The sequence below is a fragment of the Taudactylus pleione genome, unplaced genomic scaffold (assembly GCF_031769625.1).
Source record: "Taudactylus pleione unplaced genomic scaffold, aTauple2 ptg000485l, whole genome shotgun sequence".
NCBI lineage: Eukaryota > Metazoa > Chordata > Amphibia > Anura > Myobatrachidae > Taudactylus > Taudactylus pleione.
The window spans coordinates 777,046-803,830 of record NW_028284887.1 but is presented as its reverse complement, the minus strand read 5'-3'; the positions used below and the strand labels follow the sequence as shown (position 1 = coordinate 803,830).

The following is a 26,785-nucleotide window of genomic DNA, read 5'->3' as shown; positions in this document are numbered from 1 at the left end:
TTTACAACTGATCAGAGGCAAACAATAGCACTGTCATTGTTGAAAGAGGTTAGAATAGCAGTGTTTTCATTTACAGGCTAGGTTCACACATGACTAGATTTATGCTTGGCATACACTATACAATTATCTGTCAGACATCTGTCCAATCTGGCTGGTTGGAATAAAAATCTGGTAGTGTATGGGAGCAAATGACATTCAACCATTTAGTCCAACTCCAAACACTGGAAAACGGACAAAAATGTTTGTTCAAATTGGTTAAATTCGTTTGATTTAACCAGTTAGATTGAACGACCATGTTTGTCTTTTTTCCAGTATTTGTGAGCAAGTGGTCGATTGTCATTTGCTACCATACATTACCAGGTTTTCATTCCAACCAGCCAGATAATTGTATAATGTATGCACAGCATAAGAGACCTTCCTACAGATGATCAGAGGTATCTTTATAAAAAGAAATAAAAAAAACAATACAATTGTATATGCTATTTTATTTAATAAACAAAAAACAAAATCAAATAAGCAATGATAAAAAAAATAAACTCACAAATGCCACATCTAATAATGAGTCATTTTTATTGTCATTAAAAAATTTCATTTTCCAGTCAAACTTCCTATAATTACAGAAATAATTCTATGGTTAAATAAGTTAGAAGACAAACCAGTGAAAAAACAAATATTTAATATTTTAATTCAAAATCATGAAATGGTATCAACAATGAATGTGATATGTAATACTGTTTTTTTATTTTTAAATTCATATAGAAAGATTTGCTATTTAACCTACGTTTCATAGACCTCCTCTGTGACTAAATGTGCCGCTGAATGCCTACGAGCTGAACTTCAACTATGACATCGATGCCATAAAACTGAATGCCTGGGAGCAAATGGAAGTGGCAGTTTCTGTTGTAACCTAGTGTTAATTCTAGCACCCTGCACCTGTCACAACCCGTGCAGTTCCTCTTTCCTGCCTGGGGTGTCACTCTCTGCTTTGGTGCTTCTAGCACACTCTGGTCTGTAACTGAGCAGTTTGTTGCATCAGCTGAGTGTGCTAAAAGCACCATAGCGGGAAAGCAGAACTGCACGGGTTGTGACATGTGCAGAGCAGAGTGCTAGAATGAACACTATAACCTTTTACATCAGCTTTTCTTGCTCTGGGGCACCAATGACTCATAGCAGGCAGAGAACTGCGCTATGTTATTTGGGAGTTCTGCAACTACTGATGGAATATCCAAGTAAATAATCCCATATATCTCTCTAGTAATTCCATTCCTTTGGGCCATGTATTTCTGTAGTACGGTTCAAGAGACACTATTCCATACACAAAGTTGTGACTGCAGAAAGCAGCAAGTCCTAAGGAGTGGTTTAGGGGTTTATTTACTAAGCAGTGTTAGGCGACAGAGTGAAAAGTGATAAAGTGCCAGCCAATCAGCTCCTAACTGTCATTTTTCAAATACAGCCTGTGAGATGACAGTTAGGAGCTGATTGGCTGCCACCTTATCACTTTTCACTCTGTCTCCTAACACTGCTTAGTAAATAGACACCTTTATCTCTTATTAAGTAATCTACTCTGAATGTCCTATATACAAATCTGCAAGTGACGTTTTTTTAAATCCAGGCTTATAGAAGTATATAGTTTACATTTTTAATATAAACGCTGCAAAAAACATTCTCCACCGATGCAAAAGTTAGGCAGATATTCACATTAATAATGGTGCTTTAAATCAGCCCCAAAAGTAGTGGCGCAATAAAGGTAATCTGACAGCAAAACTGTTATTGGCATGAAATATCGTCAGTCATTTTCTATGTCAATCCTGGATGCTCACTGTAGCGCATACTACCGCAACCAAAGCCAACTGTATTGCTGAGCATATTCTGGGAAAGCTAAAATCCTGTACTGCACTTTGTCACCTCACACTTGAAACTTTTGGTGTTTACATAATAAGACATTTTGAATTTAAAATGGACAAACATAAAGGCTATTTTCATTGGACAATAGTGGCAGTTCTAAAATGTGCAAATACAACATTGCCAAATAAGAGAACAAAATTATAATTAATAATCAATAAATATATTAAATAGGGAGTACAATAAGTCAATGCATATTTTTGTCTACTTGTTTTGATCAATGCATTTTTCCCAAACTGTAGTCATGTTTATGTGTTCCATTATTAAAAACTATTCAAATGAAATGTTCAGATATAAAACCAAAACAGAATGCATTGTTCAGTGTTAAGAAGACTTCCCACTGCAGCACTGATGAAACGTTACACATGACCACCTCTGCCCCCCTCATCTGCAGGACAGATCACATACAGGTAAAAAGATGAGAATGAAGTTATGCCAGTTGCTGTGACATCACTGGCCCTGCCCCCGTTTATGAATCCACCAATCCGCACTGCCCGTTTCTGCACAGCAACTCTGCAAAGCTGTCACTCATACTCTGCCTGTTTAGTAAGAGAAGACCTCGCTCATAACATGGCAACCCTACCGCAGAAGAGTGAAATAGAGCAGGTTGGACATATTTAAGTGTAAATACTGCAGGTATTTCATGCATATTATTCATCTGAATAAAACACAGCCTTTGCTATATGGTCATATTAAATAGTGGTTTTCCTTGTTTTTTCAATCATTTCATATAGACTGTGCATTATGTTTTAAATACAGTTAAGGTCCAAGTCTGGTGGATACATAAACATTTCCTATACAAGCAAGGGATACATACTGCAAACTGGAAGCAGAAGGAAGGTAATATTCCCAGGATTCATTGTCCACGCAGCACGTTTCTCCACCTACTGTACTACTACTAAACCTAGTCAAAGCAGGTACATGTAATAGACTAGTTACTAAACAAACAAAAAATTAAGAAAATAATGAAACCGTAAAACATATCTATGAAAGCAATCATCACAAAATAACAAAAATTGTGCAATCTGACGTATAAAATTACTACTATGCAGTAAGTTATAGGGCAGCTGTAACTAAGATTAAATAAAATATATATATAGGGTTGCTAGGGATTTCTGTACGTCGATAGGAAGACTAATCAGATCTGTCACACAAATTTACTATTTATTAATAATTAAAGAATCAACATGGCTAGAAATCCCTAACAATGTTCTCACCTCTGCAACAGAATAGCAGCTAAGGGCACTATTTGATAGTCTGTCGTGCAGCCAGGAGGTAACATAGTTTAGGAAAATATAGAACCCAAAACGCAGTAACATACCGCAGTTAAAAAAAAAAGCAAACAAAAAAACTTGGTGACGCCACATCCTTATCAAGGTTCCAAATCAGAACCCAGCTGGGAAAAGTGCAATTATATTTAACTATACAGAACACATGGGAGAGTATTTTGGGGGTATACAAATATATAAAAACATGTCAATTATGGCAGATGGCTTTAATGCGGTCAGATAAATAGCCCCTTTAAAAACAATGTATTGCAAATTTGGATACAAAAGAATAAAAGTTAAGACTAATTATTAGGCTCTGTGCCCAGTTCTGTACAAAATTAAGACTGAGTTTTTAAACCGTATACGGTATAAACTGTTCCATTTATTACAGGCTCTTTGGCTATAAAGACAGTGATTTGGTAATAACTGTCATTTCCTTACATAGAGAGGTATTGTAGATGTCATTTTAATAGCACAGCCATGAAAAGTAATAGATTTATGAAATGAATGATGCCAGGCTAGTGGAGAAGTATAGTAGCCTTGAGCACAATAATCAGATAAGAGAAATTGATCATCTAAATCAGGAGGGTACATGTGAATAACCCTTATTTTAGGAATCACATGTAAAGTGTCAAATCCATTCTTTAAGATTTTGATAAATATAAAATACTTATACAGAGGAACATTACCTACATATTGAGCTGGCTGAAGTAATAACTCTATGTTGAGTCATTGAAATCAGGGCTGACAATATTTTGGCCACGCTTCTACCATGACTAAACCTCCTTATTCATCTAAATCACAAACATGGATATGTAGCATTTATGTTAATAATGGCTGTAAGTGTCCTCTGTGTCATCGGTTCTAGCTGATTTGACAGCCACAAAGCTACTGATACGTGAGCTACTTGTAAAAGGTCTATGACACTGGTTAGGCATTTTGAATGAAAATAATAAATCCTTGATAGTGATAGGTGGTCTCATGGTAAGGTAGTCAGCCACCTGAACCCTGAAGTGTATACAGCATTGTATATGTAATACATACTGAAAGTTAACCAGAAGACCTACTGTATCTTAGCATTTGGAAGACTTAAATCAGCAAATTATATAGTAAACAGTTTGATTTTCATCCACATATGCAACTGTGCAACTTTAATACACAACATCTTCACAGCTAGCTGGTCCATCTTATATAAAAAGCATTGTGAAACAGCATTACTCAGAGTTCATTTCTGATCCACATTTTACACTAAAACATAGTTTAAACCAGGACTGGCCAAACTGTGGCTCTCCAGCTGTTGTGAAACTACAAGTCCGAGCATGCTTTGCCACAGTTTTGCTATTAGGGAATGCTAAAACTCTGGCAAGGCATGCTGGGACTTGTAGTTTCACAACAGCTGGAGAGCCACAGTTTGGCCAGGCCTGGTTTAAACCATAAATATACAGTAGCTGGCTGCTTTCTCTGCATAGTAAATAAATGGGCTCCGATCAGGCTCTGGTGGAGATTTATCAAAGGTTGGAGAAAGGTAAACTAGTGGCGAGATATAAAGTACCAACCAATCAGTTCCTAACTAATTTTTTCAGACACAGCCTGTAACATGACAGAAGCGGATTGGTTGGTTCTATATCTCTTTAAGCTTCGATAAGTCTTGTGATAGAAAGGCTGGAAGAGGTCTAGGAGCGAGCCAAGTAACACAAGTGGTTTTCTCCTCTGGAAACACACTTCTGATTTCTAGATTACTGCACAGTTTGCTATGTTGGTGAACTACAGAAAAATTATTAAAAAATGTTAAAAAAAAAATCTTAAAAATTGTACAATCTGAATAATGAATGTTAGAAATCACATTGGTGACTCCAATATGTGACAGGTGCTATAAATTAGAATAAAGGTCTCCTTGATTTTATGAGGCGCAAAGGAAACCCTCACTCCCAGCCAGGTACATGTGAATAAGGCACGGCTGGTGTGGATTGGTCACTACTGTAAAAACCTACATAGAACATAAAATGCGGATTGTCAAACACAAAAATATCAGTAATAATCAGCTACTGTAAAACATAACTCATCACCCTTACTGTTCAATGAATCAGTTTTTTGTTGTCAGTAGACTAGAGATCCACCCTCGCAGTAAGTGATGAGTGTGTATCCTCTGTAGCGTTCTAACATTGTAGGTAAAGAGATCTAGAGACTCGTCCATTAGTGAGATACGTGTTATGTGACTAATAAAACCACTTTAATAACAGCTATACATACTCTAGATAGTAGACAGACTGTACCTCAGCACCAAGCCAAACCTTACAGACATGCCCCTCTGCTAGATTTATGGAGCTAAAACACAATCCGCTCTGCTATCCAAACAATGTTAAACTCATCCATTAGAAGCTATAGACTAGATGACAGAACGTATAATAGCTGGGATGTGAGGAAGGCATAACAAGATCCTCATACAAATAGGTTTTTGGTCATAAAAGTCTCTTGTCAAAGAGAACTTCACACTGTCCTTATGAAACATTTCCGCTCAATACAGAGTCAGTCCCTGTACGCGGACTGGTGCCCGAGTTGTCGGTCGTCATAGGTGCTGTATCTCTTCACGTGAATACGGCGAACGCGGTCTCTGAGTTCCAAGCCCTCATCTTCTTCACTGTGAGATGCTTGGCTGCGGGTGCGGCTTGTAGCTTCCAGCAAGGAGTTGTCGGGGACTCGAGGGGTCTCATAGAGTAAAACATTTAGGGTCTCTTCATAAATGCGTGCTTCGGGAAACTCAACCTAATCATCAGGGCAGGAGAAATGCATGTTATTTTAAGAAATACAATGTTAGCAAGAGTGACGGCAGAGATTTTATATATATATATATATTATATGTGTAAATGTGGCAACCCCCACTGAAGCAATAAGTTGTCTGGTGTTCCATAACGGAAGAGTCATAAGACTGATATAGAGATTTCTTTGCAAGCTTCCAATACGTCCCATGAGTCTCAAACATCGCTCAAAACCTTTCTATGCGGATGCTATGTGATCGTGGTCCCTGACTGATATGTAAAGAAATTGGAGACTTTAAAAAAAATATTAATTCTAAACTCAGAAGCAGAGCAGGTTTTCACTTAATACGATATTTCTACACAAATGTTATGGTGTGCAAACCTTTATCCATCCCATACTGAGGACTTTTCTTCACTTTGGGTTGCTTTAGTGCCCATTCAAAATATTACAGACATTTTCTGTAAAGTTGCGCTTACACGATTAGCTACAGATGTGTGACCTGAGTGATAAATGTGTGGAATGAATGGTCACACAGAATGTGGCCAGATCAGTCACGTCTGGTGGTTCACACCAGAACCACCAGCTAACGCTGGGTACACAGTGGGCGAAGGAGATAAATATCGGTCGTTCAATGGAATTGCCGCTATATAGCGAGCATGTCAGCGAGTGTGTACCTCCGATATTTCTGTGAAGGACGTCATTCACAGACATACTGGAACGGCCCTGCAGCACAGCAGATGCCCGGTAAATCTGCAAAAATAATCTGTGCATCTACTGGTGTGTACATTGAGCCGCCGATCGCCCGTACACATGCTGCAGGGGTTTTAGCGGTGATTAACAACTCAAGCCGGCCCAGTTGTGATGTCAGTGCTGACACATCGCCCAAACGATTGGGCAACGGTTTGGCCTAGTGTGTAACCAGCATAGGAGTCTGGACCTATCACGGCTGCAAGGAACTTCTGGTCATTCATAAACACTAATTGGTGACCTTGATCTTTCATACATTGCAATCAAGTACCAAGCATTTGAATCAGATTTTAATTGTATAGGATGGACTTCTGTAATGGTCATGCATATAATGACAGCAGCCTAATTTGTCGAAAATCAACAAAACTGGCTGACAAATATTTGAAAAGATATATGTATGTATATAGCCACCAACTGCGTCCAACTAGACCTCATGTGGAGAGATGTATTCCATGTCTGTGTAAATGGCCCTGGATGGATTGACTAATCAACCATTCTGAGCCTTAAATAGAATGGGTGTTACAATGAGTGCATTCAGAAAACAATGGTTAGATAAAGTGCAAAGCCTCTACACTGGTCACATGACTGGTTTGGGAGTACCTTTGTCTGCTTCTTTTCGGTGGCATAAACAATAGAGGTGCAGCAGACTTCTGCTAGCTTCCGTCCCTGGCCATAGAAGGACCAGCAGCAGATCTCATCTCCAATCACATCCTTCATAAATAAGACACGGCCATTGAAGCGCAGAGAAAGTTTGTCAAATAGCTCAATATTTTTCAGAAGGTTGTCGTCAGAGTTGCTAAAATGGTCATATTAAAGAAAACATTTGTATTAGTGCAGTGATTTTTTACAACCTTTTCAACTAGAGGTACACTATACAAGATTTTAAAATTGCCAAGGCACACTATCCGGCTATGCGGTATGCGTGACCTATGAAAAAACATACATTGGCTCCTACATAAAAAAATACACACCTATTGGCCTCCACAGGAATAAAACACACTACATTGGCCTCCACAGGAATAAAACACACTACATTGGCCTCCACAGGAATAAAACACACTATAGTACAAGTGTGCTGAGCTGACCGTCACGGCACACTTGACAACCGCTCGCGGCACACTAGGGTGCCATGGCACAGTGGTTGAAAAACACTATTAGAGGAACATTCTAACCATTTACCTTGATTTTCTGTAAATAATTAATACAAGGGGTAGTTGCATCATGCTCATTCTATTAACTAAAAGTTTAAATATATAAAAGATAAAACCAAACAAACCCCCCCCCCAATAACTATTTCTTTATTGCTTTCAAATTGAAGGTCACATAATAAAAATAAAATCTTACATTACATATGCACCTATACAATGAACTGTAATCCCATGTTACCCAGAGCATTTTATAATTTCATGTTCTGAAAAACAGGCATCAATGTATCTCAGCTTATTCTTTCCAGACATTAGTTACCGTCAGTGGTTCTCAACATGAACCCTCTAGTTTTCCCAACAGGTTATGTTTTGAGGAATTCTGTCTGTGGAAGCAGGTGGCATAATTGTCCTTGAGGACTGGAGCGAAGAACCACTACTCTAACATCTACCTAACAAGCAGCTCAGATAGATTTCTAATGGCCATAAAATGAGACAACTGAATATTAATAACTAAAAAGCACTACACTGATAGGAATAATTTAATTTCCTAAAATATTTTCCATACATTCAAAATGTAGGACTTTTTTTTTTTTTTTAACACGATGATTTTTGTGATCACATTCTGAAAGAATATAATGATCATCTTTCGGGCTTGCCGTTCATGATAAACTAGGCTCTCAACTTCCATCATATGCACTAGTGTTGTAATCTGAACTGTGACCATCTTACAAGAGAGGACTTCATTAGCTATGAAGGAAATAGACCAACATAGAGAAGTCCCCTTATCTCTCTGTGACATAGGAACCAAACAAACTACTTTATTACACTGATTCACTTACGGATATTGCAGTTACAGCAAATACAAAATAACGCACCTGGTGTAAGAGTATTTGTTGTTGCTCCTGTTATACAGCAGTTTGACCACAGGCTGATGGAAACACAAATAAAATGACATGTTATCCACAAGAAAGTACATGTATCCACAAATAGAGAATTAAGGGCCTGATTCAGAGTTGGGAATAGAGTGAGATATCGCTCTCAACTGATCATCTTGGTGAAACCATGCTGCACTGCAGGCGGGGCAGATGTAAAATGTGCAGAGAGATTTAGGTTTGGGAGGGAGGTGTCCAAACTGACATCTAAATTGTAGACTAATAATAAAGCTGTGCAGTATTTGTGGGCTACATGTAAAAGCAGCCAGTATTTACCCTACATGCAAAAAAAAAAAAATGTATATACACCCCTCGCATTGCAACATGGTTTGTCCAGGTACACAGTGAAGTGCCATCTCTCTTTCTATTCCCAACTCTGAATCCGGCCCTAAGTGATTACAGAGAGGCAGCTTAAGCCAGTGGTTCTCAAACTGGGTGCCGCAGGGCACTTGCAGGGGTGCGGTGGGTTGGAGGTCCAGGACCAAATCAAATCACTTATATGGTAAATGTGATAGGCAAAACCAGTGCTGGTGGCTGTCATTTATAAAATATGTGGACAAACAGAAGTGGAACCCTGTCCACCACCACATAGCGGAACCTACTGATGGCAAGTAAGCATAGTTTACTCAATTTAAGAACTTTTTCTGACTTATTGAATAAGAAAACTTTTGTCCAAGGGGTGAAACAAAATGCTGATACTCCAGAGCACCATGATTCAAGAGAGTCTGGGAACCACTGGCCTAAACTATTAGGGGCATATCCCCTGGACTGCTTTGGTTGGGCTGTTTCAGGACATCGCAATATAACACATTTTTCCTTTTTTGCACATTTATTATACAGTATATGTAACATTTTCATTCAACTATTTTTCACCTCACTTCTAACATATGCAGTAGCTGCTCCTATTTATCTAACACTCTTTTACACTTCGCCTTTCTCACTATAGTGTGATGCCCTGGGGTGGCTCAGCTGGGCTGGGTTGGGGGTATCCCGCACCCTGGACTTTAACCCCAGTATGTTAGGGACCTACCCTAAGAGGTTACCTTGACATAGTGGGTAGGCCCATAACCTTGGCCATGATTATGCTAAAACCTATTTATTGCAATAAGGTATTATATACTGTATATGTAATTAGTAATGTTGGAGTTGTGCACTTCTAATTTTTCCTTTTGTGTCTGCAACATTAGTCTCAACAGATAGCACCTCCCATTATATATATTCAGGGTGTGCAGGCTAGAACCCTTCTCCATATACCACATTTACACATACTGTATGCTTAAATCCAACTGTACCCTAAAGGTCCATTTTAATGAAAAGGCCCCTGCTGTTTACAAATAGCTGAACCACCATTCATGCCTCAGTGATATCACAAGATGCATTCTCATGGTATTGGATCAGAAAACAAAACGGCTTCTATTACTGAGTGCAACTGCAGACACACTGAGACAAGCAGGAATACTGACCTGTGTATATTATTACTGCTAAGACGGTCACCTGAAACCGATCTGCCTCACAATTTGAAATCTCACATTATAAAAATCATTTTAAAACATCTGAGAAAAGATTTGCGGAGTAACTGAAATGAGCTTAGACTGTGTTTATACAATAAAATGTCACCAGGCTTCTCCGACATGTGATTTATACCTGGCTTTTTACCAACTATTCTAATCCTGCTTTCATTGAAAAGCGTGGCAGGAGGCATTCGTATGTATGCCACTGATTTACAATTAAACGACTGGGTACAAGGAAATTAATTTCCATTAATAAAACAATTGTAGGATATATTATTCCTCAACTGGGTTTGCAATGAATATTACAGGTAGGGGAAAACAAGCAGTTTAATACATAAAAGGTGAGATGTATCAAGTCTTGGAGAGAGATAAAGTGGAGTAGTTGCCCAAAGCAACCATTCAGCCTCTGTCATTTCAATGACTGTGCTACATAAATGACAGAAGCTGATTGGTTGCTTTAGGCAACTACTCCACTTTATCTCTCTCCAACACTTGATACATCTCACCCAAAATGTTCTAGTGAAATCAGATCACAGAAAGGCGAAATAGGAAGAGAATGTAAATCTGGGCTGGCTACACATGCTCTGTTATCACCGGGGCCGGCAACAGAAATCTTGGGGCCCGGCACACTCATATTTTTGGGACCCCCTGTTCGCTCCCAGTAGGCACATGCAGGGTGGCCACTGTCTCTCAGCCTCAGCACCTGTGTCTCACAGCACTAGCCCCTGTGTTTTCAACCCCAGCCCCACTGTCACAGCCGATGTGCCTCACAACCTCAGCCCCAGCATCTCACAGCCCCAGACCTTGTGCCTATCCAGCCCTGTGTCTTCATCCACATCATCTCCAGCTTCCCCAACCACCGACAGAACCGTGTCTTCTTGGGATGGGTATGAAATAGTGGCGGCTGACTAGCCGGTTCAAATACTGACGCTGGAAGCCTGAAGGTGTAGAATCCCAACAGTGATGGTAAGTAACCTAACCTTCTCACTCCCTAATGGGCTAACTCGCATACTTACCCCGGATACTTCCTTCGGAATTCCCCTCAGGATAAGTTTGCCAGGCAGCAGGATTCCGGCGTTGGTATATCGATGGCCGGCATCCTGTCCGCAGACATGTTCACTACATTCCGTCTCCCTAGCTCCCCAAAACCACCGCCCGATCCGTGTCTCTCCGCCTCAGCCAAAACTTGCCTGCTGTTCCTGTTCCCTGGCAGCTCGGACCCGGCTCCTCACTGACCCAGCGGCGTGACGTCATGACGTTACGCGTGGTGCGCCAGGGCAAAAAAAACAAATACTTTATTGTTCTAGGTTGCCGGCTGCTGGCCTCCCTCTCTAACTTTATCTCTGTGCCCTGCAGAATACAGCAGAGGTAAGGGGGACACATGAACTGGGCTCCTGAGATTCCTGAGGGGCCAGTACCCCTCGCAATCTTGGAACACAGTACAAGTGTCCCCTTTGTACCAGTCTGGCACTGGGCCAGGTTATCACCAGCAAAATCTGACAATATCCCCAATATTTCTGATTGCATAGTCCCAGAAAGTCATTGCGCACACACATTGAAGGCAATCATTTTGGACATTTAACCAATAATAATGAGAACGCAAACTATTTGCCAGAATTCAGTGACATTTCCAAAGCAGAGTGTATGTCGTCCCATCCGGCGGATCAGAGCGACATATCGGGCACATTGTCTATTGTGTACCCGCTATGTTGCTGACGATGCGTGCTCCCATGCATCGTCAGTGAAGTCCTCTGTTGGCACTGCATGCAGGTCCGACATGCGATATCGTTAGCTTGCTGCCGATGTTGGCTCCCTCGCCAGGTCCCATCGCTGACGAGGTCGGGCACACTAGACATCGTCGTGTACCGGCCTTAAGGCATGCCATGACATAACCGTGGTACCATTGTGGATTGATCAGTTTATAATCTTGTGAATATTGTTTTATTCCACAAATTGGAAAGTATTTCAACTAAAACACAATACCTCATATGTATATATTTACACAGACATTTACCTCAGACATCCTATATGAAATGAAGTATAATTGGCTAGTAAGCACAGCATTATTCTATAACTCATTGCTAGATCAGGCATTGCCCCCATAGTAAATACAGACTGAGAATAACACTTGCTGCAATACTAGGCCAGCAGAAATGTAATGTAATTGCGGACTTGAACTCACAAGTGGAGTGCGTACCTTGGCGGATGATTCAATCAGCTTCTCTTCTTCTTTTGGAGACGTGATGATTGGGATGTTACATATAGCTTCATATGACTCATTCTTATCCTGAAAGAATTGATGAAAGGAAAAAATGAGCAGATCTGCTGTAGTGGTGGCAATTGTGTATGACCAGAAACCTTATAGAGTCCTAGAAAATAAAGGCACAGGGATAGGTTTTGAACATAGTAGGAGAGCCTGCTGGAAACAGCTGGGGGGTTTACACAAGTACTGTAGGAAGCTCTAGGAGAGATATTTCTACAGTATTGATGTGCTGAGGAAAGTTACTCAATTACTTACAGATCTCCTTCTATGGCTACATGAAATAATCTTTATATTTTATCTATCAAGAAGCGAAGCCCTTTGCTAACAAGACAAAATAATATAATATAAGTAGCATTATATGGAGTAATAATGTGTTCCCTAATTAAAACTGTAAAACTATTACAAGTCATTGAGAAATTCTACGATCATATAAAAGTGCTATTATACATGTCACAAAGGGACTTCTACACAAGTCACAAAGAAAGAGGACTCCTAATAACCAACATACGTTCTAGTATGGGGTATTCTAGTCTTTGTAATGTAGAAGTTTTGCTAATGAAGTCATGACATCAGAACTCACCTATTAAAAACAATGACATCACGTCTTACAGTACTATACATACTTTATAACATTAATAAACATATTTTATTCCCACCACGGCCCTAACTGTGTTGAGTTTGTATATTCTCTCCGCGCGTATAAATAAGCTCCAAAGGGGCAGGGTCTGATGTGAGTGTTCAGATATTCTCTGTAAAGTGCTGCGGAATGTGTGTGCTATATAAATAACGGGTAATAATAATACATTCCACAGTGATATGGAAATCCAATCAGGAGTAATGAAGTACTTAAAGTAGGTGTCTTGCATATAGTTCCCACCACTGTCCTTCATCTAAGTGGTTCGCAAACTTGGACCACTTTTGGTAGGTACTAACCACAGCATACCGGGAACACACCACAAGACCTGCCATTTTGGAGATGCTCTGGCCCAGTAATATAGCCATAACTATTTGGCTGAAATCCTTACACTTGCCCATTTTTCTAGCTTCCACCACCTGAGTTTTCACTTCCTGTCGAATATATATCCCACCCACTGACAGTGAGTTTAATGTTATGGCTGATTGGTGTATGTTGTGTAAGTGATGGTGAGTTTTTTTGATCACAGCAATCTGCAAGTGTCAGAAGGAGAGGGAGAGTGTGTGTGTGTGTACGGAGGTAAAGTACCAACCAATCAGCTCCTGTCATTTTTCAAACACATCCTGTAAATTGACAGTTGGGAGCTGATTGGTTGGTACTTTATCTCCGTCCACTTATCTCTCACCAAGGCTTCGTACATGGACCCCTTAGAGCTGAATTTTTGTTTTTGAAAATATTTATTACACTGAAATTAAATGCCTATGTCAATGGTTTTTGCTTTGCAAAAGGATTGAAGTGATACAACAATAAAAGTGAGGATGGGGGGGCTAGAAATTAAGTGAGCCTTGAGCAAATCCACTATATATATATATATATATATATATATGTATTTCCATCACTAACTAAAGGGAAAATGATTAAAATGCAATAAGAACTTTGTGGGATTGGACTATGTAAATCTATTCAGATATTCAGAGCAAGATGGAAACAGGGATCTAAAGTGATGGAGGAGGACAGCACTCAGTGATGAGCCATCAAAGTTTGAAAAGGTTATGCTATAAGTGCATTGTAGGACTATGGTAGGATGAAAATATTGGCAACCACTGGGCTTGGCTATCCAGGGCAGGATATAAAAGTAGTCCAGCATAGCACGCCTCATGAAAAAGTTCTAGAAGTCTGAATAATAAGACGACCTGATAATATGTAATAACACTAGAGCTTGCAAACACATTTTGGCTGTGAAATATGAAGAAGGGGAGGGGAAGTAAGTAAATGGGTAAGGTCAAGGGGCGACTTTTTACCTTCTCCCATGCTTACTTGATATCCCAAGGGGAGAGAAGGGGAGAGAAGGGGAAATGTATCAAGCGTTGGAGAGAGAGAAAGTCATTTTACAGGCTGTGCTTGAAAAATTGCAGTTAGGAGCTGATTGGTGGTAGTTTCTCTCTCTCCAAAGCTTGATACATCTACCCCATAATGTGCACGAAATTCCAAAAGAGGAAAGAAAGAAGTGTCCTATAATGGCGCACAAATAGGAAGAAATTCCTTGAAATAAAATATAACCATTATTAGTATCTCTTATAAAACCTTGTTCAGTGAAAAATTTAAAACAAATAGGAAGATTTAAGGATAGTGAAAATAAAGTTTAGAAAAGTGATAGAGTAAAAGCTTACGCTGACGCACTGCATGCTGCTATTTGTAATACTTATGTTATATTATGCGTTATCCATGACTCATTACTTGATCCACGTTTATATAATTGTGATAGGCAATAAATCCCACTGTCAATGGTTTACATGTCATTTATCAGTAAATTGCTGATGAGATCATCACCTTAAAGATCCTCCAGGATATAATAATGTGAGAGTACATTCATATGCATAAACATCAATTCATCCAAGTGCACAATGATTACTGTCAATGAGTTTGTAAAATATAAAATAAAGAGTTCCCTCTATATTATTATTATTATTGTGATTTTTCAATGCCACGCGCCATTATAGGACATTTCTTTCTTTTCTCTCTTGGAATTTCCTGTACATGGTTCTTCATAATGATGGCAGTACCCCCACCGAACAACATTTGGATTTAAATATATTGAATTGGGGTCTTTTTTGACATATCTAGTTGCTAATACAGTGGTACTTTTCTCCTTTTCCCTGTTTTGGAATGTACCCCATAATGTGGCCTCAGTGAGAGGTGCTAGACTAGGCGGCCCAAGCCATGCCAACACTATCTATTTATTTTAAAATTCCTTTACTGAGTTATTCTCCTGCCAGAAAGACTTCAAAGCTATCCCATGTATCAATTCCCTTTTCTGTTTTGTTTTTTTGTTGTATTTTTAAAGGTCTCTTATAAGTCTCAATCCGAAAACACATTGCTCCTACGTTAGCGTAATACATATAAAAAAGTACATCCATATTTTTTTTGCATCAATTAAACATGACATGGCAGTCTACGCAGATTTAGTACTGCACTGTAAGGAAACAGAACCGGTTTCCGTTAGCGTCAAAGAATATTTTTTTTCCAGGTATCAAGCACGTTCGGAAACCACCTTAAAAACAATGAACAATGATGACGTGTCACAGACAGGATGTGTGACTCAGGGAGTTCTCTCACCTGTAATGCTGTCTGGCATTTGTCTACCAAGCCCTGAATGAGGTAGTATTTAGCTTCTGCCATTAATTCCTTGATCTCGTGTCTGTTCTTTGGAAGTACAATGCTTTCATCTCGTAGATAGTTTAAGATGCTCCCAAAATGCTTTCCACATCGGTCAATAAGAATCCAGCCTGTAAGAGGGAAGACCGTTCATATGTAACTGTCCTGTGAGTTTTCTAAACTTTGCCATAAACATGCACGTAAAAATTAAAGCTGTTATTTTGTTTGTTCAAGAGGAGCACTTTAAAAGCTTCAATAACACAATTAAATTATTTTTAATGTTTTTTGACTGACTACAACAATGCACAAATAAAAAATACGAATAAATAAAGAAATGGTTATGCCAGTGGTTCCCAAACTGTTTTGAACCACGGCGCCCTAGAGTATCAGCATTGTTTTCGCGGCACACCTAAGGCAAAAGTTTGTTATTGAGAAATTCAGAGAAAAAGAAAAAAATTTGTATAAAGTGAAGTAAATTGTGCTTCCATGTCATCCTCAGGGTCAGTTATGTAGTGGGTGACAGGTTTGCACTTCTGTTTGTCCACATATTTACATATCATTGACCATAAACAATTTGATTTGGTGCTGGACCACCAACCTGAGGCACCCCTGCAAGTGTCCCAAGGCACCCCAGGGTGCCACGGCACACAGTTTGGGAACCACTGGATTATGCTATCGCTCTTCCACTTTCTGCACAGATATTGCTAAAATGTATGAAGCTAACAGGTAAGACCTTAATAAATTTAGATAGTATGTCAGTTGCGGGTGGGTTTTGGGGCTGGGCCGCTTCAGGGCATCACTTGTATGTATGTATGTGTATATATATATATATATATATATATATATATATACATACATATATCTTGTATGAGTAGATATGTCATCTACCTTATTAAGTGCCCCTGTGGATTAGCCTATGTGGGCAAAACCACATGTACGTTTAGGGAACGAGCGGCACAACATAGGTCATCTATCAGATTAGCCTTGGAAGGCAGAGAAAGTGACCAGCTGGTCGCTAAACATTTTATAGCGGCCAAACATGGCTTGTCTACCCTGAGTCCCAAATTTGCCATCAGTGAGGGGTGGTGATCGAGCAAAGAATCTTTTGAGACTAGAAGCTATGTGGATACACCGATTAAATATGGTGGCTCCTGCTGGTCTCAATGAACAACTTAATTTGTCTTGTTTTATTTAAATTGATGTTTTTGATATTTTTCCTATCTTTATGTAATTGTTCTATTTGTGACATTTAAAGTTGTACCATTTGGAACTTTATCAGGGATTAGAAGCTATATGGATTATATCTGATAGATATTGTGGTATTCATACCCATATTTACAAATGACAGGTTTTCAGCGCTTTGTTTATGTTTACACTGTTGTTTCTATGGCTACCTATGGTGATGGGTTTCACCTATTTCCTTGGTAACAGGCGCCCACCCGACCTGACGTTGGACGTGTGGCGTCACGCCGCACGCCGACGGAGGGGGAAGGATGCCCGCCCGGCGCTGTGTACACTTGGGTGCTTATAGTATTTAAGGTAAGACTTGTTTGTTATACTTAGCTTGACGAAAGATTTGCAATAAATCTGAAACGTTGCTTTACCCTAGTGCGAGTCCGGAGTGACTCTTTTCTCTGTTTGAAAATCCGTGGAGTGCTGCCGTTTAAGGAGATATATATATATATATTTTTTTTTTTTTTTTATTCAGAAACATACAATAACCAATTGTATATCACTGGGCTCTCCCTTGGTATACAATTGGTTGTTGTTTGTTTCTAAATGCTCTATCCGTCCCGCAAGTATCACTTCCGGTCCCGGAGGGATGTTGGGGGTTGAGCTAATGCTAATTGATATGGGTATATAATGTGGCTATTTTGGAAGGTGTATGTATGTCCTGTGTTTCACCTGTGGTGTCCTGAAGAAGACCGCGTTTGTGCGGTTGACACGTCGACTTCCTGACATTTTAACCATGTTGTAAACATTAAAGTAGGTTTTTTATAAACTTTTTGAAACCTGAAGAGAAGCCCTGGTGAGTGCATTCTTTATGATTCACAATGTATTTTGGTACCTTTCAAGCAACATTGAATGGTCACCCCAGGCAGTACTATTTGGCTGCTGACCTTCCTTGGATATGATAGATATATATATATCTCACATGCACACACACGTACACTGTTGATTGTCATATCCTAAATGACAGCAATATCGAAATTACAGTTAAATTAGCTTTTTCTTTTTAGAAAATAGAAACCTGTGAAACATCGAAGTCATGCGGGAACAGATGGAGTCATGTAAAAGGAATGTCTTAGGAAGCGTCTTCCACTTACAAAACAATTACTCTTACATTGCCTATAATTAGGCCAATCATTGTTTCCAGCTCTGGGCTGCACCTGGCACTGCCATATAACTTACAATTATATTATTATTAGTTCATTTACATTACATGCTGTTTATGTAGCACTTTAGGGCTAGACAAATCCCAGAAGCCAGGTAATGCACCCAGATAAAGACAGCTGGGTGCATAGCTCATTTGGGTGATTATCTTTTTTCGATCAATAGATACTGATACCTGGGAACAATAAAAAGAGAATACCCTAAATTTACTTGGCTGGCTTCTTAATTCCACATTATTTTGTGTGTAAAGATGAAAGCAGACAATTAACGCCAATACTTTTCCTGTAAATAAGGTATTCTCACCTTCTTTGTCAGTGAGGACCTCCATGCGGCCACTAAACATCGCTTTAAGCATGGTGTCGTGCCTTGTGAGGACCTGCACCGTGGTATAGTACAATGATCCTCCAACATTCAGCCGCACATACTTGTTTCCAAGGCATCCCCCTTTAATGCTGTAGGTTTTAGGTTTGGCGCCTGAAGCAGGGCACATTGCCGTCAGACAAGTGTCGCCAGACATCTCACGTTGCAAATAGACGATGACTCTGCACACAGTGGGCTTCACGTGTGCCGCCGTGGTGGGAGGGTGAACGTGGAAGACAAGTCCTAGTTAGCAGGAATTGGGAGCCTGCTAACTAAGTTTAAACGCTGCAAAGGAAATCAAAAGAAAACCACTATATGAGAGAGATTATATATATATATATATATATATATATATATATACACACACACACACACACATATATACAGTATATATATATATATATATATATATATATATATATATATATATATAAAATAAAAGAACTGAAGATAATGCATAGCTATTAGTAGAATAGGTCACCATAATTACCGCAATGGAAACACACTTTACTGGCATTGGTATCCCCACATTACAGCATAATCTGTATCATCAAACAAGTGTCTCGTTCCTACCGTTACATTGGCATGAAGATCAGTTAAGTCTACAAATAGGTGGCCGACGTAGTGCGACAGGTCCACCTAACCACTGATCATCAAATAAGCAATTGCTACAATTCTTAGGGGGAAATGTATCAACCTTCTAAAAAGGGCAAGTGGAGAAATGACCTCATCATAGCAACCAATCAGCTTCTAACTATCACTAATCTAGTACAGTGGTAGGCAACCTGGGCACCCCAGATGCTATAGAACTACACATGCCAACTTGCCTTGCCACAGTTTTGCTGCTAGGGCATGCTAGGGATTAGTAGGTCTCCTGCAGCTGGAGTGCACAGGTAGCTTACCCCCTGATCTAGTACGATCTAAAAAAAAAATGTTAGCTAGAAGCCGATTGGTTGCTATGGGTAACTTGTCCTCCTTAAAAGGGTTTACACATCTCCCTATTAGTCTTAACCTAGGTACACATCTATACAATCGTCTGGCAGATCTCCCGTTTGTGAGATATCTCAAGAGCTTGTACGCACCTGAAACCATGTTTTAAAACAGAGAGCATCTGAAGATCAGGTTTTATGAGCGTCCTATTATTCATCTGATATGATCGTACAATGATGGACAAACCTGGAAGCATGTACACACTATCAACCGCTCTGCCCAATGCTGTCTTCTAAATTTGATCTTTACAGGGAAAAAAAAAAAAAAAAAGAGGCCATCAAAGAAAGACTGAAAAAATAAACTGAATGTATAAAATTTGGTGCTAGCCAGTGACCAAACCACTGCCATGGGTCCTTCATTAGTAGACTTGCTAAAAGAAACAGAAGCTGTGCACAGAAATGTGAAATAAACTCATTTGCTCTAACAAGCCTGGAGGATTTTATATCACATCTCTGGGCCTGATTCAGAGGAGGACGCAATGTCACTGTGTGTCGAGTGATTGCTAATGCGCAGAAAAGTCCTGTAATCGCGATGGTCTTGACACTCTGGCGCATGCTAGTGCACAAGGGGGAAGGCTGAAACTAGCATTTGCATATTACCACCACTGCAATTCCCCCCCCAAAAAAAAAAATCGCAACCATGGCTGCAACTGTCTCCACCTCTGAATCAAGCCCTCCGTGCGCTGGTCCTTTCCCCACTAACATAATCATGAGTGGACAGATCAATGCCCACACAAGACCAGAACATAGGCCCTGATTTAGAGCCGGACGCTCTGACAGAGCGCTCGCTCTGAATCAGTGCCAGCCTTCTTGTTTTTTAGAGCGGCCTCCTGGCCACTCGCATAGCTGTGGGTGACCACACACAGCTATAGCGAGCGGCCAAAAAGATGGTCGCGATGGTCAAGACCATCGCGACCATCGGCTTGCGAGGAGACTCTTGTGGTAGGGTCTCGTTGCCACAAGCCCCAGAGACATTTCGGCTCTCACAGAGCCGAAATCTCTCCCACTGACATCACTCGTGATGTCAGTGGGGCCGCCCCCAAATGGAGGCGTTCACATGGGAACGTCAAGGATAGGGGAGTGAGTACAGAGGGAAGGGGAGGGGACTGTGGCCTGGCACCTTAGGTGCAGGGAGATGGGAGGGCCGGGCCCCGAGTTGGTCCGGGCCCCTTAGCAGCCGCACACACTGCACCTATGGTAGTTACGCCACTGTTAAGTGCAATAGGGGAGCTCCGAAATTAACCAAACGCACTATAAAAATTAAACATTTTTATATTTCTGGAATAATATAGATTTAGGCCAGATCCAGAGTTGCACAAGTAGCGGACACTTTCCATATATGTGAAATTAATGTGTATTTCCGTCTGTTTTCAGAATTGGCAGAATCTACACAACCGCCGCGCCTCCATCCAATGGATGGTGAAAGCAGTCATCATCATTAGCACACATTTGCATCAACACTATCCTTGGTGCAAGAGATGGGACTGACCTGGGACAGATTTAAGCAGAAGCTCGCCTCGCAATTCCATATACAGTATATGCCCTTGGTAAACTTATCCTCATGCACCCAATCAGTCCCAAGCCAATATATGAATTTGCTGCAATTGCTTACTCAGACTCTGGCGCATTCGCCGTTTGCTAAAAATTGCAAGACCGCATGAAGACGGAATTGCGAGCAACTCTATATCAGGCCATAATGTTTCACATATGAGTGAATCACAAAATGATAACTTACTGCTGAATTTCAATTTGTTAAAAATAAAACGAATGGCAATTTAAAAAGATTAATATAGGAGATCAGTTTAGAAATCATAGCCAAAACAGAAGCTTGAGCCATTTACTACAATGCCAATTTATACATTATCTTCATCTTATGCTACAATATATACAGATTTTCCACCAAGGCTCAGGAAGCAGCGATATCATTTCTTTTCACTGAAACCACATTTCCTTCATACTCCTGCGGGAGGGATCCCATACTAAAATAAAGCTTTGGAAATCGCTGTTGGGATTTGTTGCTCATCCTGTTTCCGTAAATTTTATATGAATGACTCAGGTCACACTGCACACCCAAAGCTAAGAAAAGGATAATGCCTTTAACCACTTGCCTGGTGTGGTGGCATCATTTGTGACCACACCAGCCTGTGCGTTACCTGACATGATTGCAAATGATGCCACCAGTCAGAAACGCTCACTGGGAGACTGCTGGAAGATAATCTTCTAGCATCTGCCAATGGCAAATGGACCTCCCGTCCCATCTACATCCCTGCCCCCTTCCCTAGTATCTGCCATGCTGCCGGTCACTGCTTATCGGGCAGTACGTTTTGCCTATTAGCTTGATCACAGATTTAATACGTTTTTATTGGTATCTTAAAATATTTTCATTTGTTCTAAAACCTGAGGTTCTCTCTTTTTGTAGGATTATTACCTATTAAAAGATGTTTTAATACTGTACAATCATATCATGATTATCTTGTTACAAAGTGTGTCCCAGTAAAATATATTTTTCTTTCATTTTTGCAAAACCATTTTTAAACACCACCAACTATATGCAGAGTTGATTCCTAGACCAGTCAAAATGTTGGTTAGACAGTGATTATCTTTCTAATCAGTGTTTCAATTATCTGAGTATGTTCTAGTGCAAATTCAATTCCATTGTGCTTATGGGAAATCCCGACCACCGGCTTCCCGACTGTCTAATCCCGGCAAGTGTCTAATGACAGACGTCGAATCATTAGATTTACGACGGGAGCACGACATTCGGATTACCGATCGAATGTAAGTCGGGTGCTAACAGCCGCGGGGGAGAGGAGGGTTAGGTTAGGGGCTCCCGGGGGGGACTTAGGGTTAGACACCCCCGGGAGGTTAGGGTTAGGCACCCCCAGGGGGAGGTTAGGGTTAGGCAGCGGGGAAGGGGGGGGGGGTTAGGTTTACGCACTTATAGGGGGGTTAGGCACTTGGGGGGAGGTTAGGATTAGGCAACCCTAAGAGAGGGTTAGGGGGGGGGGGGGGTTTAGGTTAGCGATACTTACCTTAATTGACGATCAGGATTTTCACCCTTGCCAGGCTGCGAACCATGCGGCCGCCGGTATTACATACTGTTTCCGTGCTTATAACTGCTGCTGTACACAGAGATGCTAACACTGCTACTGTATCGAGAGAAGAGAGGCTGACACTGCTCCTGTATACAGAGAGAGAAAGGCTGACAGGGCTGCACACAGAGGACCTCATTCAGACCCGCTAGCAAGCGGGTCGATGTTTAGGCCACGCGCAGCAGCCGCACTGCTCCGGAGCTCACTACAAAAGGGGCAGCTGTCGATGTTGATCAACAGTTCGCCCCGTTTTGTAGGCGTGGCGTGGGGGTGGTTTCACAAACGGAGGCGTTCCTTAAGGAACACCTGCCGTTTTGTGGGCAGCCACACTGACATCAGCAGTGATGTCAGTAGGGAGCTTCCTGCTCGATCAGAGCAGGAAGCTCCTTGGGGCTTGCGGTTGCCGAGACCCAACCTAAGGGTCTCGTCGCAAGCCCCTATGGTCGCGATGGTCTTGACCATCGCGTCCCATCAACCTGGACGGTCGCTAAAGCTGTGGGTGGTAACCCACAGCTTAGCTAGCGACCAGGAGGCCGCACTTCAAAACCCAAGCGGCCGCTCGCATTTTGCGAGCGCCTCTGAATGAGGGCAAGAGAGTGAGAGGCTTGCACTACTGCATACAGAGAGTGAGTGAGAGGCTGGAGCTGCTAGTGTAAGAGAGGCTGATACTGTTAGTGTCTACGGTGAGAGAGGCTGGAACTGCTGTTGTATACAGAGAGTGAGGCTGACATTGCTGGGAGAGAGAGAGAGTCTGAATACGGCAGCATTGTTAGCCTCTCACACTTTGCATAGCCTACAAAAGCAGTGTCAGCCTGTCTCTCTTTGTATACAGCAGCAGTGTCAGCCTCTCTTTATATACATCAGTAGTGTCAACCTCTCTGTGTACAGCAGCAGAGTGTGCCTCTCCCTTATTCTCTCTGTATACAGGAGCAGAATCAGCCTCTCTCATTTTGAATACAGCAGCAGTGTTAGCCACTCTTTGTATACAGCAGCAGTGTCACCCTCTCTCTGAATACAGCAGCTGTGTCAGACTTTCTTCTGCATACAGCAGCAGTTAGCCTCTCATTTTGCATAGTTTACAGCAGCTGTGTCAGCCTCTCTTTGTATGCAGCAGCGTCAACTTCTCCCTCACTCATTGGGCGGAATTCAATTGATTTCGCGGCCCGCATCTCCCGTCTAAAGTGACAGGAGATCGCGGGCCACTATGCAATTGTGCCAGCTTTTCACGCTGATCGCGCCCATAGAGGTCAGGTTTAGCCGCGTAAAGCAGCTAAACCCGACCAAAGTGCTGGGCGCGATCGCAAAAAGTGATGTTTGGGCGTCCAAACATGTCACTTTTCGCACATTTCAGCTCTCATCCCCCAGGGGCTGCGAGCTGAAATGTAGCTCTTGGCAGCTAATCACGCCCGACAGGAGCAAGAATAGAATAGCTCCGTCGGGCGCGATAGGGGCTGGAAAGAATTGAATTCCGCCCTTTGTGTGCCGCATTGTCAGCCTCTCTGAAAACAGGAGCAGTGTCAGTCTCTCTCTCAGAATACAGCAGTCAGCCTCTCTCTCTGAATGCAGCAGCGGTGTTACTTTGTATACAGTAGCAGTGTCAGCCTCTGCGTCACTCTCTGTGCGCAGCATTGTCAGCTTTTTTCTCTCTGTATATAGGAGCAATGTCTGTCTCTATCTCTGAATACAGCAGCAGTGTCAGGCTGCCTCTCTTTGTATACAGCAGCAGCGTCTGTCTCTCCCTTATTCTCTGTGTGCAGCATTGTCAGCCTCTCTGTATACAGGAGCAGAATCAGCCTCTCTCTTTCTGAGTACAGCAGCAGTGCTAGCCTCTCTTTGTATACAGCAGCAGCGTCTGTCTCTCCCTTATTCTCTGTGTGCAGCATTGTCAGCCTCTCTTTGTATACAGCAGCAGTGTCAGGCTGCCTCTCTTTGTATACAGCAGAAGCGTCTGTCTCTCCCTTATTCTCTGTGTGCAGCATTGTCAGCCTCTCTGTATACAGGAGCAGAATCAGCCTCTCTCTTTCTGAGTACAGCAGCAGTGCTAGCCTCTCTTTGTATACAGCAGCAGCGTCTGTCTCTCCCTTATTCTGTGTCACCCTCTCTCTGAATACAGCAGCTGTGTCAGACTTTCTTCTGCATACAGCAGCAGTTAGCCTCTCACTTTGCATAGTTTACAGCAGCAGTGTCAGCCTCTCTTTGTATGCAGCAGCGTCAACTTCTCCCTCACTCATTGGGCGGAATTCAATTGATTTCGCGGCCCGCATCTCCTGTCTAAAGTGACAGGAGATCGCGGGCCACTATGCAATTGTGCCAGCTTTTCACGCTGATCGCGCCCATAGAGGTCAGGTTTAGCCGCGTAAAGCAGCTAAACCCGACCAAAGTGCTGGGCGCGATCGCGAAAAGTGATGTTTGGGCGTCCAAACATGTCACTTTTCGCACATTTCAGCTCTCATCCCCCAGGGGCTGCGAGCTGAAATGTAGCTCTTGGAAGCTAATCACGCCCGACAGGAGCAAGAATAGAATAGCTCCGTCGGGCGCGATAGGGGCTGGAAAGAATTGAATTCCGCCCTTTGTGTGCCGCATTGTCAGCCTCTCTGAAAACAGGAGCAGTGTCAGTCTCTCTCTCAGAATACAGCAGTCAGCCTCTCTCTCTGAATGCAGCAGCGGTGTTACTTTGTATACAATAGCAGTGTCAGCCTCTGCGTCACTCTCTGTGCGCAGCATTGTCAGCTTTTTTCTCTCTGTATATAGGAGCAATGTCTGTCTCTATCTCTGAATACAGCAGCAGTGTCAGGCTGCCTCTCTTTGTATACAGCAGCAGCGTCTGTCTCTCCCTTATTCTCTGTGTGCAGCATTGTCAGCCTCTCTGTATACAGGAGCAGAATCAGCCTCTCTCTTTCTGAGTACAGCAGCAGTGCTAGCCTCTCTTTGTATACAGCAGCAGCGTCTGTCTCTCCCTTATTCTCTGTGTGCAGCATTGTCAGCCTCTCTTTGTATACAGCAGCAGTGTCAGGCTGCCTCTCTTTGTATACAGCAGAAGCGTCTGTCTCTCCCTTATTCTCTGTGTGCAGCATTGTCAGCCTCTCTGTATACAGGAGCAGAATCAGCCTCTCTCTTTCTGAGTACAGCAGCAGTGCTAGCCTCTCTTTGTATACAGCAGCAGCGTCTGTCTCTCCCTTATTCTGTGTCACCCTCTCTCTGAATACAGCAGCTGTGTCAGACTTTCTTCTGCATACAGCAGCAGTTAGCCTCTCACTTTGCATAGTTTACAGCAGCAGTGTCAGCCTCTCTTTGTATGCAGCAGCGTCAACTTCTCCCTCACTCATTGGGCGGAATTCAATTGATTTCTCGGCCCGCATCTCCCGTCTAAAGTGACAGGAGATCGCGGGCCACTATGCAATTGTGCCAGCTTTTCACGCTGATCGCGCCCATAGAGATCAGGTTTAGCCGCGTAAAGCAGCTAAACCCGACCAAAGTGCTGGGCGCGATCGCGAAAAGTGATGTTTGGGCGTCCAAACATGTCACTTTTCGCACATTTCAGCTCTCATCCCCCAGGGGCTGCGAGCTGAAATGTAGCTCTTGGCAGCTAATCACGCCCGACAGGAGCAAGAATAGAATAGCTCCGTCGGGCGCGATAGGGGCTGGAAAGAATTGAATTCCGCCCTTTGTGTGCCGCATTGTCAGCCTCTCTGAAAACAGGAGCAGTGTCAGTCTCTCTCTCAGAATACAGCAGTCAGCCTCTCTCTCTGAATGCAGCAGCGGTGTCAGCTGACTGGTTGGGACTTTTTCTCCATCCAAGGCTTAGTAAATAGACTTCTTTGAACACAGCAGTGTCAGCCCCTCACTGACTACTGGAGCAGTGTTAGCCTCTCACTTTGTATAGCCTACAGCAGTGTCAGCCTCTCCTAAATACAGTACAGTAGCGGTATCAGCCTCTCTGTATATACCAACAGTGTCAGTATCACCATGTATGTCTTTCTCTCTCACTATATACAGTGTCAGCCTCTCTAGGTTCCCCATGTTTATAGACCCACCTGCCGCCAGGGACTCTGCCGCCCACTCCGCACCGTCTTTCTCGCTCAGATCCCCTCAGTTTCTCCCATCTTTTTCCAGGAGAATGAGGTCACTTCCGGTAA

The 26,785-nt window shown here is 42.0% G+C and overlaps 1 protein-coding gene across 2 annotated transcripts; it reads right to left on the bottom strand.

Annotated features, from left to right (window-relative positions):
* Window positions 1-4,589: 4,589 nt before the first annotated feature.
* Window positions 4,590-26,769, bottom strand: TNFAIP1 (TNF alpha induced protein 1). Of its 2 annotated transcripts, XM_088449448.1 has the most exons (8): window positions 26,684-26,765; window positions 19,651-19,801; window positions 18,512-18,853; window positions 15,776-15,945; window positions 12,460-12,549; window positions 8,695-8,747; window positions 7,275-7,470; window positions 4,590-5,933 (listed from the first exon to the last, which is right to left on the bottom strand). In XM_088449448.1, exons 3-8 carry the CDS (start codon window positions 18,723-18,725, stop codon window positions 5,697-5,699), a joined length of 960 nt encoding a protein of 319 aa, XP_088305574.1. In that variant the 5' UTR covers window positions 18,726-18,853; window positions 19,651-19,801; window positions 26,684-26,765; the 3' UTR covers window positions 4,590-5,696. The 2 variants fall into 2 exon arrangements, with proteins under 2 accessions (XP_088305574.1, XP_088305575.1); XM_088449449.1 differs by lacking the exon at window positions 19,651-19,801 and having other exon boundaries at window positions 26,684-26,769.
* Between the last annotated feature and the right edge of the window lie 16 nt (window positions 26,770-26,785).

Coding starts and splice junctions, on each gene's coding strand:
- TNFAIP1 (XM_088449449.1), bottom strand. CDS start 18,725: ATGTCTGGCGACACTTGTCTGACGGCAATGTGCCCTGCTTCAGGCGCC. Junction 12,550..15,775: donor AATGCCAGACAGCATTACAG/GTGAGAGAACTC, acceptor CAATTCTTTCAG/GATAAGAATGAGTCATATGA. Junction 5,934..7,274: donor CCGAAAAGAAGCAGACAAAG/GTACTCCCAAAC, acceptor CCTGATGATTAG/GTTGAGTTTCCCGAAGCACG.